The 16,228-nt window shown below is 46.3% G+C and overlaps 1 protein-coding gene across 2 annotated transcripts in view; it reads left to right on the top strand.

Annotated features, from left to right (window-relative positions):
• Positions 1-5,419, top strand: part of LOC138319391 (protein jagged-1b-like) — a 225,107-nt gene extending 219,688 nt beyond the window's left edge. For both annotated transcript variants that reach the window (XM_069262491.1, XM_069262492.1), the window contains exon 22: positions 274-5,419. In XM_069262491.1, the coding sequence (XP_069118592.1) occupies positions 274-764 (491 nt within the window). In that variant the 3' untranslated portion in view covers positions 765-5,419. The remainder of the gene's footprint in view (positions 1-273) is intronic.
• The last annotated feature ends 10,809 nt before the right edge of the window (positions 5,420-16,228 follow it).

The raw sequence follows: 16,228 nt of genomic DNA, 5'->3' as shown, positions 1-16,228 counted from the left end.
TGCAAATTTCATCACAGTCTGACCCATGTATAACTTTGTTCATTCAGTAGAAATTTGATGTAAATATCTGTGTTAATAATTGTATTTCCTCTTTACATCACAAAACTTCATTGATATTTTAATAGTATTACCATCTGTGCTGATCTGACTGAAATGATTATCTTCTTTCTAAATCAATACTGATTATCCTAATAAGAAAAAGTAAAACATTTCTATAACAAAAGAGGAAGTACAAAATCATGTGTTTAAAATATTTGTTTTCACTTGTTTCAGGTTCGACGTACATCATTCCTACTGTGTGCTCGGTGATTGGCCTTCTAGGAGTCATCACAATCATATGCCTTGTTGTGTTCCATTTCAAAAGACAGAGAGCAATAGAACGCACAAAACGAGAGGCAAAATATATAGCTCAAAAGACTAATAATGAAAATGAAGCCAATCTTCGTCGCTACAAAAACCCTCTGTTTGCAGGGACAGACAAGGGGGGAGGAACAAAGGATTTATCATTCACGGAGTTACAAGAGTTAGATTTAGATAAAATAGAAAAAAGTCCAACGCGGCTGTTACGTCTGCAGGACTCCCCTAATGACTCCAATGATTGGAAAAAAACTAGTCCCATACAAAAAACAAAGACAAAAGACATTAATATAGAGTTATCGCGGACACGCTCACTAGCCGTGAGAGCTGCCGCAGAGAGAGACTTGGCCGAGATACATAGAACTTTTGGTGCAGATTTAAGTTCTGAAAGTGAAGTAATGGTGTGACATTGGTGGTTTCCCTTTTCTATGTATTTGATGCAATATGTATATGTTGGTGCAGCATCTAAAAGTGATTGTAGGATCATGCTGTGTTCTTCTCACATCTACTGCAGTGGTTCGTCACAGGAAGATTTACACAATGTGCTCAAAATGGAATGAATTTTAAGATGTGAAAAAGAGGTGAAAGAGGCTCTAAACATTTAACTCAGGAAAAAAATGTCCAGTACTCTCTACCAAACTACACGAGGCGCTCCCCAGGGGAAGTTACTCTCGCCAGACATCCCCAACTAGCATCCATCCATTGAACTTAATTGTGTATCGGAGTCATTGAAAACCAAATGATGAACCCTTATGTATTTTTTTACAAGAAGTTTTCTACAACAGTATGTCTATACGCACAGAGAGGAGGGTGTGGCTTGTTGTGTCCTCATAATAGATTCATTTCCATTGCACACAGACTACAAAGAACTGGAGATCCATTTCACTGACCAACCATTGACTCATTAATCAAAACATTTGTAAAATATCATTATCATACCATACAAAATTTGTCGAATCTACTGCTGGATGAATTAGCAGAGTTAATGTAACCATGCTGATCTCTCACTGAAGATTAGCTGTAACCATGCTGATCTCTCACTGAAGATTAGCTGTAACCATGCTAATCTCTCACTGAAGATTGGCTGTAACCATGCTGATCTCTCACTGAAGATAAGCTGTAACCATGCTGATCTCTCACTGAAGATAAGCTGTAACCATGCTAATCTCTCACTGAAGATTAGCTGTAACCATGTTGATCTTTCACTGAAGATTAACTGTAAACATGCTAATCCCTCACTGAAGATTAGCTGTAACCATGCTGATCTTTCACTGAAGATTGGCTGTAACCATGTTGATCTCTCACTGAAGATTAGCTTTGATTATTCTGATCTCTCACTGAAGATTAGCTGTAACCATGCTGATCTCTCACTGAAGATTAGCTTTAATCATTCTGATCTCTCACTGAGGATTGGCTGTAACCATGTTGATCCCTCACTGAAGATTAGCTGTAACCATGCTGATCTTTCACTGAAGATTGGCTGTAACCATGCTGATCTCTCACTGAAGATTAGCTTTAATCATTCTGATCTCTCACTGAAGATTGGCTGTAACCATGCTGATCTCTCACTGAAGATTAGCTGTAACCATGTTGATCTCTCACTGAAGATTGGCTGCAATCATGCTGATCTCTCACTGAAGATTGGCTGTAACCATGTTGATCTCTCACTGAAGATTAGCTGTAGCCATGCTGATCTCTCACTGAAGATTAGCTTTAATCATTCTGATCTCTCACTGAAGATTGTCTGTAACCATGTTGATCTCTCACTGAAGATCAGCTGCAATCATGCTGATCTCTCACTGAAGATTGGCTGTAACCATGTTGCTCTCTCACTGAAGATTGGCTGCAATCATGCTGATCTCTCACTGAAGATTGGCTGTAACCATGTTGATCTCTCACTGAAGATCAGCTGCAATCATGCTGATCTTTCACTGAAGATTAGCTCTAACCATGCTGATCTCTCACTGAAGATTGGCTGTAACCATGCTGATCTCTCACTGAAGATTAGCTGTAACCATGCTGATCTCTCACTGAAGATTGGCTGTAACCATGCTGATCTCTCACTGAAGATTAGCTGTATCCATGTTGATCTTTCACTGAAGATTGGCTGTAACCATGCTGATTTCTCACTGAAGGTTAGTTTTAATCATGCTGATCTCTCGCATACAAAAACTGTATGAATGTTGATGTTTTCACTTGACTTATGCGGAATCAAGGATAAATCTATGATGGTTGATTATTTATTATTGTAACTGTGTGTTGGATTTGTGCTGTGACTTGTACTCATTTGATATGTATATAATTTGTACATATGATATCTTAATGTGCATTTGAAGTTATTTAATGTCATTTTTGTGAGAAAATCTTAATTTAATTTATAATTTATGAGAGGATGTTTTTTTTTTTAAATTACGTTGTGAAGAAAATAATGTTGTTGTTGCTGATCATTGTATTCTAATATTACATATTAGGTATGGTCATGTCTAAATTTGTCATCTTTATGGAAACTGTAGTGATAATTTAGATAATTCAAGGATTTCATTATATCGCTGGAATGTCCCTGTCCTGTGCACTTGAAACTCAAAACAAACCATTTGAGTCAATTTCTTTTGTTTAAGTTTTTTTCAAACATTTAAGACAGTTTGCCCATTAGCACAAAACATACAATCATATTGGTGAAATATAACATTGCTTCTCCAATAACTCAGACAATTAGCATACAAGGAAATTAATCTTACTTTATCACTCTAAAACCTGAAAGTCTTTGTCAAATTACGATTTATATAAGCTGCGATACATTTCTGATTTTATCACATCTTTAGGATTTGAAAATTCTGTACATACCAATATATATATATTGACAGATTTACAGTTTGACTGTATATAAACAATTTTAGAAGTAGCTTTTGAATCGGATAATTTTTACAATCAGCTTTCTAGCTCAATTCAGCTGATGAGGTACTTTTACAAATCTACAAGTTCTTCAAAAATCTGAAGAAAACAAGAGGTGTTAATAACAATTTGATATTAATTAACGTTTTAGTCAGATGAAGTTATCATGTTGGCATGAGGGTAAACATCCATTACGATGATTGCTAAGTTTAGGCTCTAGATGTGTGAAATCTCTTCTACATCAGTGATAATTTAGACATGCACCATTATGTTAGTAACCATTAAAATTCTCAGTCAATCTACAAGATCTGTTTTATCAGTTATTACTAATGAACTGGACAAGGCTGAAGAGACTGTTGTCTTATCAATGTCTAAATGTTAGCTTTAGTAACAGATCGATGTTATATTTGTATGGTACGTCATCATGAGACTGCTGGCGTGAGTGAGAGAGAGTGAGTGTGAGTGAGAGCAAGTGAGAGAGAGTAAGAGGGAGACAGAGTGAGTGAGAGTGAGTGAAAGCCAGCAAGAGTGAGTGAGTGAGTGAGAGTGAGTGAAAGCCAGTGAGAGTGAGTGAGTGAGTGAGAGTGAGTGAGTGAGAGTGAGTGAGTGAGAGCGAGTGGGAGCATGTGAGTTATTGAAGTTAATCTATTGTCATAACATTTATGTTCCTGTATGAGCAGGGAATTATATGTTGGTGTATTGTTTGAACTCAAAGTCTCTACCACAAGTGTGTCACAGAAGTCACAGACCTACCACAAGTGTGTCACAGAAGTCACAGACCTACCACAAGTGTGTCACAGAAGTCACAGACCTACCACAAGTGTGTCACAGAAGTCACAGACCTACCACAAGTGTGTCACAGAAGTCACAGACCTACCACAAGTGTGTCACAGAAGTCACAGACCTACCACAAGTGTGTCACAGAAGTCACAGACCTACCACAAGTGTGTCACAGAAGTCACAGACCTACCACAAGTGTGTCACAGAAGTCACAGACCTACCACAAGTGTGTCACAGAGGTCACAGACCTACCACAAGTGTGTCACAGAAGTCACAGACCTACCACAAGTGTGTCACAGAAGTCACAGACCTACCACAAGTGTGTCACAGAAGTCACAGACCTACCACAAGTGTGTCACAGAAGTCACAGACCTACCACAAGTGTGTCACAGAAGTCACAGACCTACCACAAGGTAGAAACAAGTTTATGTAAAACTAAACAAAAACTTTGACCAGAAAATAGTCATACTAGTTCACTACAAACTCCAATAAAATGTTACAAAGGTTCACTAAGTTAATGAATTTGTTTGTAGAAGTTAAGTCCATATTCTACAAACTGACTTTGTAGATATAATTACAAAAGTTCACAGCAAAGTTAAACGTTCACTATAAATTTCTACAGGTTAAATAGAAAGCTACACTGGTTCATTACAAAGCTACACTGGTTCACTACAAAGCTACACTGGTTCACTACAAAGCTACAGTGGTTCACTACAAAGCTACACAGGTTCACTACAAAGCTACACTGGTTCACTACAAAGCTACAGTGGTTCACTACAAAGCTACAATGGTTCACTACAAAGCTACACTGGTAAAGCTACACTGGTTCACTACAGAGCTGCACTGGTTCATTACAAAGCTACAGTTGTTCACTACAAAGCTACACAGGTTCACTACAAAGCTACAGTGGTTCACTACAAAGCAACACTGGTTCATTACAAAGCTACAGTGGTTCACTACAAAGCTACATAGGTTCACTACAGAGCTACACAGGTTCATTACAACGCTACACTGGTTCACTACAAAGCTACATAGGTTCACTACAAAGCTACACCGGTTCACTACAAAGCTACACTGGTTCAATACAAAGCTACACTGGTTCACTACAAAGCTACACAGGTTCATTACAAAGCTACACTGGTTCACTTCAAAGCTACACTGGTTCACTACAAAGCTACAGTGGTTCACTACAAAGCTATACTGGTTCACTACAAAGCTATACTGGTTCACTACAAAGCTATACTGGTTCACTAAACAAACTAGATGTTAAGGTTCAGTGACTTTGAGTTCAAGCAGTAGATGCCCAACGGCCAAAGCAGCTTCATGTTCTGTGTCACAACCTGTCATTTATGTCATGACAAAAAACTAAAATAAAGCGTTTTATAAAGAATGGTACTCGAGTTGTATTATATTCAATGGCTGTAAAAAACCAGCACACAGGTTTATTCGTGGTCCATCTGTCCATTAACATTTCTTGTTGCTGCTATTTCTGACAAAGGGCTACAGGAATCTTTCTCATATGTTATATGCAGGTTTCCCTAGGATCCTTGTTGCCCATATTGCATTTTGCGACCGATTGGTTAACAAGATGGTCGCCAGGCAGCCAGGCAGTCTTGGATTTTGATCGTTTGTTACCACTATTTCTCAGAAAGTACTGAAGAGATCTCTTTCATAGGTAGGTTCCCCTAAGGCCCTAGTTGTGCATATTGCAATTTGAGACTGATCTGTCAACAAGATGTACGACAGCCCGCAATCTTGGATTTAGATCATTTAAGTTTGTTACTGCTATTTCTCAGAAAGTCCTGAAAGATTCATTCTCAAATTTCACAGGTAGGTTCCCCTAAAAAAACATGTAGTTAGATGATATCATAAAGATCTCAGCACATCCAAACACAACAGGATTAGCCCCTGGGTGTAGGATGTATACTACAGGATTAGCCCCTGGGTGTAGGATGTACCCTATAGGATTTGCCCCTGGGTGTAGGATGTACACTACAGGATTCACCCCTGGGTGTAGGATGTACACTACAGGATTCACCCCTGGGTGTAGGATGTACACTACAGGATTCACCCCTGGGTGTAGGATGTACACTACAGGATTAGCCCCTGGGTGTAGGATGTACACTACAGGATTAGCCCCTGGGTGTAGGATGTACACTACAGGATTCACCCCTAGGTGTAGGATGTACACTACAGGATTCACCCCTGGGTGTAGGATGTACACTACAGGATTCACCCCTGGGTGTAGGATGTACACTACAGGATTCACCCCTGGGTGTAGGATGTACACTACAGGATTAGCCCCTGGGTGTAGGATGTACACTACAGGATTCACCCCTGGGTGTAGGATGTACACTACAGGATTCACCCCTGGGTGTAGGATGTACACTACAGGATTCACCCCTGGGTGTAGGATGTACACTACAGGATTCACCCCTGGGTGTAGGATGTACACTACAGGATTCACCCCTGGGTGTAGGATGTACACTACAGGATTAGCCCCTGGGTGTAGGATGTACACTACAGGATTCACCCCTGGGTGTAGGATGTACACTACAGGATTCACCCCTGGGTGTAGGATGTACACTACAGGATTCACCCCTGGGTGTAGGATGTACACTACAGGATTCACCCCTGGGTGTAGGATGTACACTACAGAATTCACCCCTGGGTGTAGGATGTACACTACAGGATTCACCCCTGGGTGTAGGATGTACACTACAGGATTCACCCCTGGGTGTAGGATGTACACTACAGGATTCACCCCTGGGTGTAGGATGTACACTACAGGATTCACCCCTGGGTGTAGGATGTACACTACAGGATTAGCCCCTGGGTGTAGGATGTACACTACAGGATTAGCCCCTGGGTGTAGGATGTACACTACAGGATTAGCCCCTGGGTGTAGGATGTACACTACAGGATTCACCCCTGGGTGTAGGATGTACACTACAGGATTAGCCCCTGGGTGTAGGATGTACACTACAGGATTAGCCCCTGGGTGTAGGATGTACACTACAGGATTCACCCCTGGGTGTAGGATGTACACTACAGGATTCACCCCTGGGTGTAGGATGTACACTACAGGATTAGCCCCTGGGTGTAGGATGTACACTACAGGATTAGCCCCTGGGTGTAGGATGTACACTACAGGATTAGCCCCTGGGTGTAGGATGTACACTACAGGATTCACCCCTGGGTGTAGGATGTACACTACAGGATTCACCCCTGGGTGTAGGATGTACACTACAGGATTAGCCCCTGGGTGTAGGATGTACACTACAGGATTCACCCCTGGGTGTAGGATGTACACTACAGGATTCACCCCTGGGTGTAGGATGTACACTACAGGATTAGCCCCTGGGTGTAGGATGTACACTACAGGATTCACCCCTGGGTGTAGGATGTACACTACAGGATTCACCCCTGGTTGTAGGATGTACACTACAGGATTCACCCCTGGGTGTAGGATGTACACTACAGGATTCACCCCTGGGTGTAGGATGTACACTACAGGATTCACCCCTGGGTGTAGGATGTACACTACAGGATTCACCCCTGGGTGTAGGATGTACACTACAGGATTCACCCCTAGGTGTAGGATGTACACTACAGGATTCACCCCTGGGTGTAGGATGTACACTACAGGATTAGCCCCTGGGTGTAGGATGTACACTACAGGATTCACCCCTGGGTGTAGGATGTACACTACAGGATTCACCCCTGGGTGTAGGATGTACACTACAGGATTCACCCCTGGGTGTAGGATGTACACTACAGGATTCAGACCTGGGTGTAGGATGTACACTACAGGATTCACCCCTGGGTGTAGGATGTACACTACAGGATTAGCCCCTGGGTGTAGGATGTACACTACAGGATTCACCCCTGGGTGTAGGATGTACACTACAGGATTCACCCCTGGGTGTAGGATGTACACTACAGGATTCACCCCTGGGTGTAGGATGTACACTACAGGATTAGCCCCTGGGTGTAGGATGTACACTACAGGATTCAGGGTGTAGGATGTACACTACAGGATTCACCCCTGGGTGTAGGATGTACACTACAGGATTCACAGGATTCCCTGGGTGTAGGATGTACACTACAGGATTCACCCCTGGGTGTAGGATGTACACTACAGGATTAACCCCTTGGTGTAGGATGTACACTACAGGAGTAGCCCCTGGGTGTAGGATGTACACTACAGGATTCACCCCTGGTGTAGGATGTACACTACAGGATTAGCCCCTGGGTGTAGGATGTACACTACAGGATTAGCCCCTGGGTGTAGGATGTACACTACAGGATTCACCCCTGGTGTAGGATGTACACTGACCCCTGGGTGTAGGATGTACACTACAGGATTCACCCCTGGATGTAGGATGTACACTACAGGATTCACCCCTGGATGTAGGATGTACACTACAGGATTCACCCCTGGGTGTAGGATGTACACTACAGGATTCACCCCTGGGTGTAGGATGTACACTACAGGATTCACCCCTGGGTGTAGGATGTACACTACAGGATTAGCCCCTGGGTGTAGGATGTACACTACAGGATTCACCCCTGGGTGTAGGATGTACACTACAGGATTAGCCCCTGGGTGTAGGATGTACACTACAGGATTCACCCCTGGGTGTAGGATGTACACTACAGGATTCACCCCTGGGTGTAGGATGTACACTACAGGATTCACCCCTGGGTGTAGGATGTACACTACAGGATTCACCCCTGGGTGTAGGATGTACACTACAGGATTAGCCCCTGGGTGTAGGATGTACACTACAGGATTCACCCCTGGGTGTAGGATGTACACTACAGGATTCACCCCTGGGTGTAGGATGTACACTACAGGATTAGCCCCTGGGTGTAGGATGTACACTACAGGATTCACCCCTGGGTGTAGGATGTACACTACAGGATTCACCCCTGGGTGTAGGATGTACACTACAGGATTAGCCCCTGGGTGTAGGATGTACACTACAGGATTCACCCCTGGGTGTAGGATGTACACTACAGGATTCACCCCTGGGTGTAGGATGTACACTACAGGATTCACCCCTGGGTGTAGGATGTACACTACAGGATTAGCCCCTGGGTGTAGGATGTACACTACAGGATTAGCCCCTGGGTGTAGGATGTACACTACAGGATTCACCCCTGGGTGTAGGATGTACACTACAGGATTCACCCCTGGGTGTAGGATGTACACTACAGGATTAGCCCCTGGGTGTAGGATGTACACTACAGGATTAGCCCCTGGGTGTAGGATGTACACTACAGGATTCACCCCTGGGTGTAGGATGTACACTACAGGATTCACCCCTGGGTGTAGGATGTACACTACAGGATTCACCCCTGGGTGTAGGATGTACACTACAGGATTCACCCCTGGGTGTAGGATGTACACTACAGGATTCACCCCTGGGTGTAGGATGTACACTACAGGATTAGCCCCTGGGTGTAGGATGTACACTACAGGATTCACCCCTGGGTGTAGGATGTATACTACAGGATTCACCCCTGGGTGTAGGATGTACACTACAGGATTCACCCCTGGGTGTAGGATGTACACTACAGGATTCACCCCTAGGTGTAGGATGTACACTACAGGATTCACCCCTGGGTGTAGGATGTACACTACAGGATTCACCCTGGGTGTAGGATGTACACTACAGGATTCACCCCTGGGTGTAGGATGTACACTACAGGATTCACCCCTGGGTGTAGGATGTACACTACAGGATTAGCCCCTGGGTGTAGGATGTACACTACAGGATTAGCCCCTGGGTGTAGGATGTACACTACAGGATTCACCCCTGGGTGTAGGATGTACACTACAGGATTCACCCCTGGGTGTAGGATGTACACTACAGGATTCACCCCTGGGTGTAGGATGTACACTACAGGATTCACCCCTGGGTGTAGGATGTACACTACAGGATTCACACCTGGGTGTAGGATGTACACTACAGGATTCACCCCTGGGTGTAGGATGTACACTACAGGATTCACCCCTGGGTGTAGGATGTACACTACAGGATTCACCCCTGGGTGTAGGATGTACACTACAGGATTCACCCCTGGGTGTAGGATGTACACTACAGGATTCACCCCTGGGTGTAGGATGTACACTACAGGATTCACCCCTGGGTGTAGGATGTACACTACAGGATTCACCCCTGGGTGTAGGATGTACACTACAGGATTCACCCCTGGGTGTAGGATGTACACTACAGGATTCACCCCTGGGTGTAGGATGTACACTACAGGATTCACCCCTGGGTGTAGGATGTACACTACAGGATTCACCCCTGGGTGTAGGATGTACACTACAGGATTAGCCCCTGGGTGTAGGATGTACACTACAGGATTCACCCCTGGGTGTAGGATGTACACTACAGGATTCACCCCTGGGTGTAGGATGTACACTACAGGATTCACCCCTGGGTGTAGGATGTACACTACAGGATTCACCCCTGGGTGTAGGATGTACACTACAGGATTCACCCCTGGGTGTAGGATGTACACTACAGGATTCACCCCTGGGTGTAGGATGTACACTACAGGATTATCCCCTGGGTGTAGGATGTACACTACAGGATTCACCCCTGGGTGTAGGATGTACACTACAGGATTCACCCCTGGGTGTAGGATGTACACTACAGGATTAGCCCCTGGGTGTAGGATGTACACTACAGGATTTAGCCCCTGGGTGTAGGATGTACACTACAGGATTCACCCCTGGGTGTAGGATGTACACTACAGGATTAGCCCCTGGGTGTAGGATGTACACTACAGGATTCACCCCTGGGTGTAGGATGTACACTACAGGATTCACCCCTGGGTGTAGGATGTACACTACAGGATTAGCCCCTGGGTGTAGGATGTACACTACAGGATTAGCCCCTGGGTGTAGGATGTACACTACAGGATTCACCCCTGGGTGTAGGATGTACACTACAGGATTCACCCCTGGGTGTAGGATGTACACTACAGGATTCACCCCTGGGTGTAGGATGTACACTACAGGATTCACCCCTGGGTGTAGGATGTACACTACAGGATTAGCCCCTGGGTGTAGGATGTACACTACAGGATTAGCCCCTGGGTGTAGGATGTACACTACAGGATTCACCCCTGGGTGTAGGATGTACACTACAGGATTCACCCCTGGGTGTAGGATGTACACTACAGGATTAGCCCCTGGGTGTAGGATGTACACTACAGGATTCACCCCTGGGTGTAGGATGTACACTACAGGATTAGCCCCTGGGTGTAGGATGTACACTACAGGATTCACCCCTGGGTGTAGGATGTACACTACAGGATTCACCCCTGGGTGTAGGATGTACACTACAGGATTCACCCCTGGGTGTAGGATGTACACTACAGGATTCACCCCTGGGTGTAGGATGTACACTACAGGATTCACCCCTGGGTGTAGGATGTACACTACAGGATTCACCCCTGGGTGTAGGATGTACACTACAGGATTCACCCCTGGGTGTAGGATGTACACTACAGGATTCACCCCTGGGTGTAGGATGTACACTACAGGATTCACCCCTGGGTGTAGGATGTACACTACAGGATTCACCCCTGGGTGTAGGATGTACACTACAGGATTCACCCCTGGGTGTAGGATGTACACTACAGGATTCACCCCTGGGTGTAGGATGTACACTACAGGATTAGCCCCTGGGTGTAGGATGTACACTACAGGATTAGCCCCTGGGTGTAGGATGTACACTACAGGATTCACCCCTGGGTGTAGGATGTACACTACAGGATTAGCCCCTGGGTGTAGGATGTACACTACAGGATTCACCCCTGGGTGTAGGATGTACACTACAGGATTAGCCCCTGGGTGTAGGATGTACACTACAGGATTCACCCCTGGGTGTAGGATGTACACTACAGGATTCACCCCTGGGTGTAGGATGTACACTACAGGATTCACCCCTGGGTGTAGGATGTACACTACAGTATTCACCCCTGGGTGTAGGATGTACACTACAGGATTCACCCCTGGGTGTAGGATGTACACTACAGGATTCACCCCTGGGTGTAGGATGTACACTACAGGATTCACCCCTGGGTGTAGGATGTACACTACAGGATTAGCCCCTGGGTGTAGGATGTACACTACAGGATTCACCCCTGGGTGTAGGATGTACACTACAGGATTCACCCCTGGGTGTAGGATGTACACTACAGGATTAGCCCCTGGGTGTAGGATGTACACTACAGGATTCACCCCTGGGTGTAGGATGTACACTACAGGATTCAGCCCTGGGTGTAGGATGTACACTACAGGATTCACCCCTGGGTGTAGGATGTACACTACAGGATTCACCCCTGGGTGTAGGATGTACACTACAGGATTCACCCCTGGATGTAGGATGTACACTACAGGATTCACCCCTGGATGTAGGATGTACACTACAGGATTCACCCCTGGATGTAGGATGTACACTACAGGATTAGCCCCTGGGTGTAGGATGTACACTACAGGATTAGCCCCTGGGTGTAGGATGTACACTACAGGATTAGCCCCTGGGTGTAGGATGTACACTACAGGATTCACCCCTGGGTGTAGGATGTACACTACAGGATTAACCCCTAGGTGTACACTACAGGATTCACACCTGGGTGTAGGATGTACACTACAGGATTCACCCCTGGGTGTAGGATGTACACTACAGGATTCACCCCTGGGTGTAGGATGTACACTACAGGATTAGCCCCTGGGTGTAGGATGTACACTACAGGATTCACCCCTGGGTGTAGGATGTACACTACAGGATTCACCCCTGGGTGTAGGATGTACACTACAGGATTCACCCCTGGGTGTAGGATGTACACTACAGGATTAGCCCCTGGGTGTAGGATGTACACTACAGGATTAGCCCCTGGGTGTAGGATGTACACTACAGGATTCACCCCTGGGTGTAGGATGTACACTACAGGATTCACCCCTGGGTGTAGGATGTACACTACAGGATTAGCCCCTGGGTGTAGGATGTACACTACAGGATTAGCCCCTGGGTGTAGGATGTACACTACAGGATTCACCCCTGGGTGTAGGATGTACACTACAGGATTCACCCCTGGGTGTAGGATGTACACTACAGGATTAGCCCCTGGGTGTAGGATGTACACTACAGGATTAGCCCCTGGGTGTAGGATGTACACTACAGGATTAGCCCCTGGGTGTAGGATGTACACTACAGGATTCACCCCTGGGTGTAGGATGTACACTACAGGATTCACCCCTAGGTGTAGGATGTACACTACAGGATTCACCCCTGGGTGTAGGATGTACACTACAGGAATAGCCCCTGGGTGTAGGATGTACACTACAGGATTCACCCCTGGGTGTAGGATGTACACTACAGGATTCACCCCTGGGTGTAGGATGTACACTACAGGATTCACCCCTGGGTGTAGGATGTACACTACAGGATTAGCCCCTGGGTGTAGGATGTACACTACAGGATTCACCCCTGGGTGTAGGATGTACACTACAGGATTCACCCCTGGGTGTAGGATGTACACTACAGGATTCACCCCTGGGTGTAGGATGTACACTACAGGATTCACCCCTGGGTGTAGGATGTACACTACAGGATTCACCCCTGGGTGTAGGATGTACACTACAGGATTCACCCCTGGGTGTAGGATGTACACTACAGGATTCACCCCTGGGTGTAGGATGTACACTACAGGATTCACCCCTGGGTGTAGGATGTACACTACAGGATTCACCCCTGGGTGTAGGATGTACACTACAGGATTAGCCCCTGGGTGTAGGATGTACACTACAGGATTCACCCCTGGGTGTAGGATGTACACTACAGGATTAGCCCCTGGGTGTAGGATGTACACTACAGGATTCACCCCTGGGTGTAGGATGTACACTACAGGATTAGCCCCTGGGTGTAGGATGTACACTACAGGATTCACCCCTGGGTGTAGGATGTACACTACAGGATTCACCCCTGGGTGTAGGATGTACACTACAGGATTAGCCCCTGGGTGTAGGATGTACACTACAGGATTCACCCCTGGGTGTAGGATGTACACTACAGGATTAGCCCCTGGGTGTAGGATGTACACTACAGGATTAGCCCCTGGGTGTAGGATGTACACTACAGGATTCACCCCTAGGTGTAGGATGTATACTACAGGATTCACCCCTGGGAGTAGGATGTACACTACAGGATTCACCCCTGGGTGTAGGATGTACACTACAGGATTCACCCCTGGGTGTAGGATGTACACTACAGGATTCACCCCTGGGTGTAGGATGTACACTACAGGATTCACCCCTGGGTGTAGGATGTACACTACAGGATTCACCCCTGGGTGTAGGATGTACACTACAGGATTCACCCCTGGGTGTAGGATGTACACTACAGGATTCACCCCTGGGTGTAGGATGTACACTACAGGATTCACCCCTGGGTGTAGGATGTACACTACAGGAATAGCCCCTGGGTGTAGGATGTACACTACAGGATTCACCCCTGGGTGTAGGATGTACACTACAGGATTCACCCCTGGGTGTAGGATGTACACTACAGGATTACAGGAGGATGTACACTACAGGATTACCCTGGGTGTAGGATGTACACTACAGGATTCACCCCTGGGTGTAGGATGTACACTACAGGATTCACCCCTGGGTGTAGGATGTACACTACAGGATTCACCCCTGGGTGTAGGATGTACACTACAGGATTAGCCCCTGGGTGTAGGATGTACACTACAGGATTCACCCCTGGGTGTAGGATGTACACTACAGGATTCACCCCTGGGTGTAGGATGTACACTACAGGATTCACCCCTGGGTGTAGGATGTACACTACAGGATTCACCCCTGGGTGTAGGATGTACACTACAGGATTAGCCCCTGGGTGTAGGATGTACACTACAGGATTCACCCCTGGGTGTAGGATGTACACTACAGGATTCCCCTGGTGTAGGATGTACACTACAGGATTCACCCTGGTGTAGGATGTACACTACAGGATTCACCCCTGGGTGTAGGATGTACACTACAGGATTCACCCCTGGGTGTAGGATGTACACTACAGGATTCACCCCTGGATGTAGGATGTACACTACAGGATTCACCCCTGGGTGTAGGATGTACACTACAGGATTAGCCCCTGGATGTAGGATGTACACTACAGGATTCACCCCTGGGTGTAGGATGTACACTACAGGATTCACCCCTAGGTGTAGGATGTACACTACAGGATTCACTCCTGGATGTAGGATGTACACTACAGGAATAGCCCCTGGGTGTAGGATGTACACTACAGGATTCACCCCTGGGTGTAGGATGTACACTACAGGATTCACCCCTGGGTGTAGGATGTACACTACAGGATTCACCCCTGGGTGTAGGATGTACACTACAGGATTCACCCCTGGATGTAGGATGTACACTACAGGATTCACCCCTGGGTGTAGGATGTACACTACAGGATTAGCCCCTGGGTGTAGGATGTACACTACAGGATTCACCCCTGGGTGTAGGATGTACACTACAGGATTCACCCCTGGGTTGTAGGATGTACACTACAGGATTCACCCCTGGGTGTAGGATGTAGGTGTACTACAGGATTAGCCCCTGGGTGTAGGATGTACACTACAGGATTAGCCCCTGGGTGTAGGATGTACACTACAGGATTCACCCCTGGATGTAGGATGTACACTACAGGATTCACCCCTGGGTGTAGGATGTACACTACAGGAATAGCCCCTGGGTGTAGGATGTACACTACAGGAATAGCCCCTGGGTGTAGGATGTATACTACAGGAATAGCCCCTGGGTGTAGGATGTACACTACAGGATTTGCCCCTGGATGTAGGATGTACACTACAGGATTCACCCCTGGGTGTAGGATGTACACTACAGGATTAGCCCCTGGGTGTAGGATGTACACTACAGGATTCACCCCTGGGTGTAGGATGTACACTACAGGATTAGCCCCTGGGTGTAGGATGTACACTACAGGATTCACCCCTGGGTGTAGGATGTACACTACAGGATTCACCCCTGGGTGTAGGATGTACACTACAGGATTCACCCCTGGGTGTAGGATGTACACTACAGGATTAGCCCCTGGGTGTAGGATGTACACTAAAGGATTAGCCCCTGGGTGTAGGATGTACACTA

This window comes from Argopecten irradians, chromosome 3 (genome assembly GCF_041381155.1).
Source record: "Argopecten irradians isolate NY chromosome 3, Ai_NY, whole genome shotgun sequence".
Classification (NCBI taxonomy): Eukaryota; Metazoa; Mollusca; class Bivalvia; order Pectinida; family Pectinidae; genus Argopecten; species Argopecten irradians.
The sequence above is the reverse complement of the archived record's forward strand: the minus strand, read 5'-3'. Positions and strand labels throughout refer to the sequence as shown.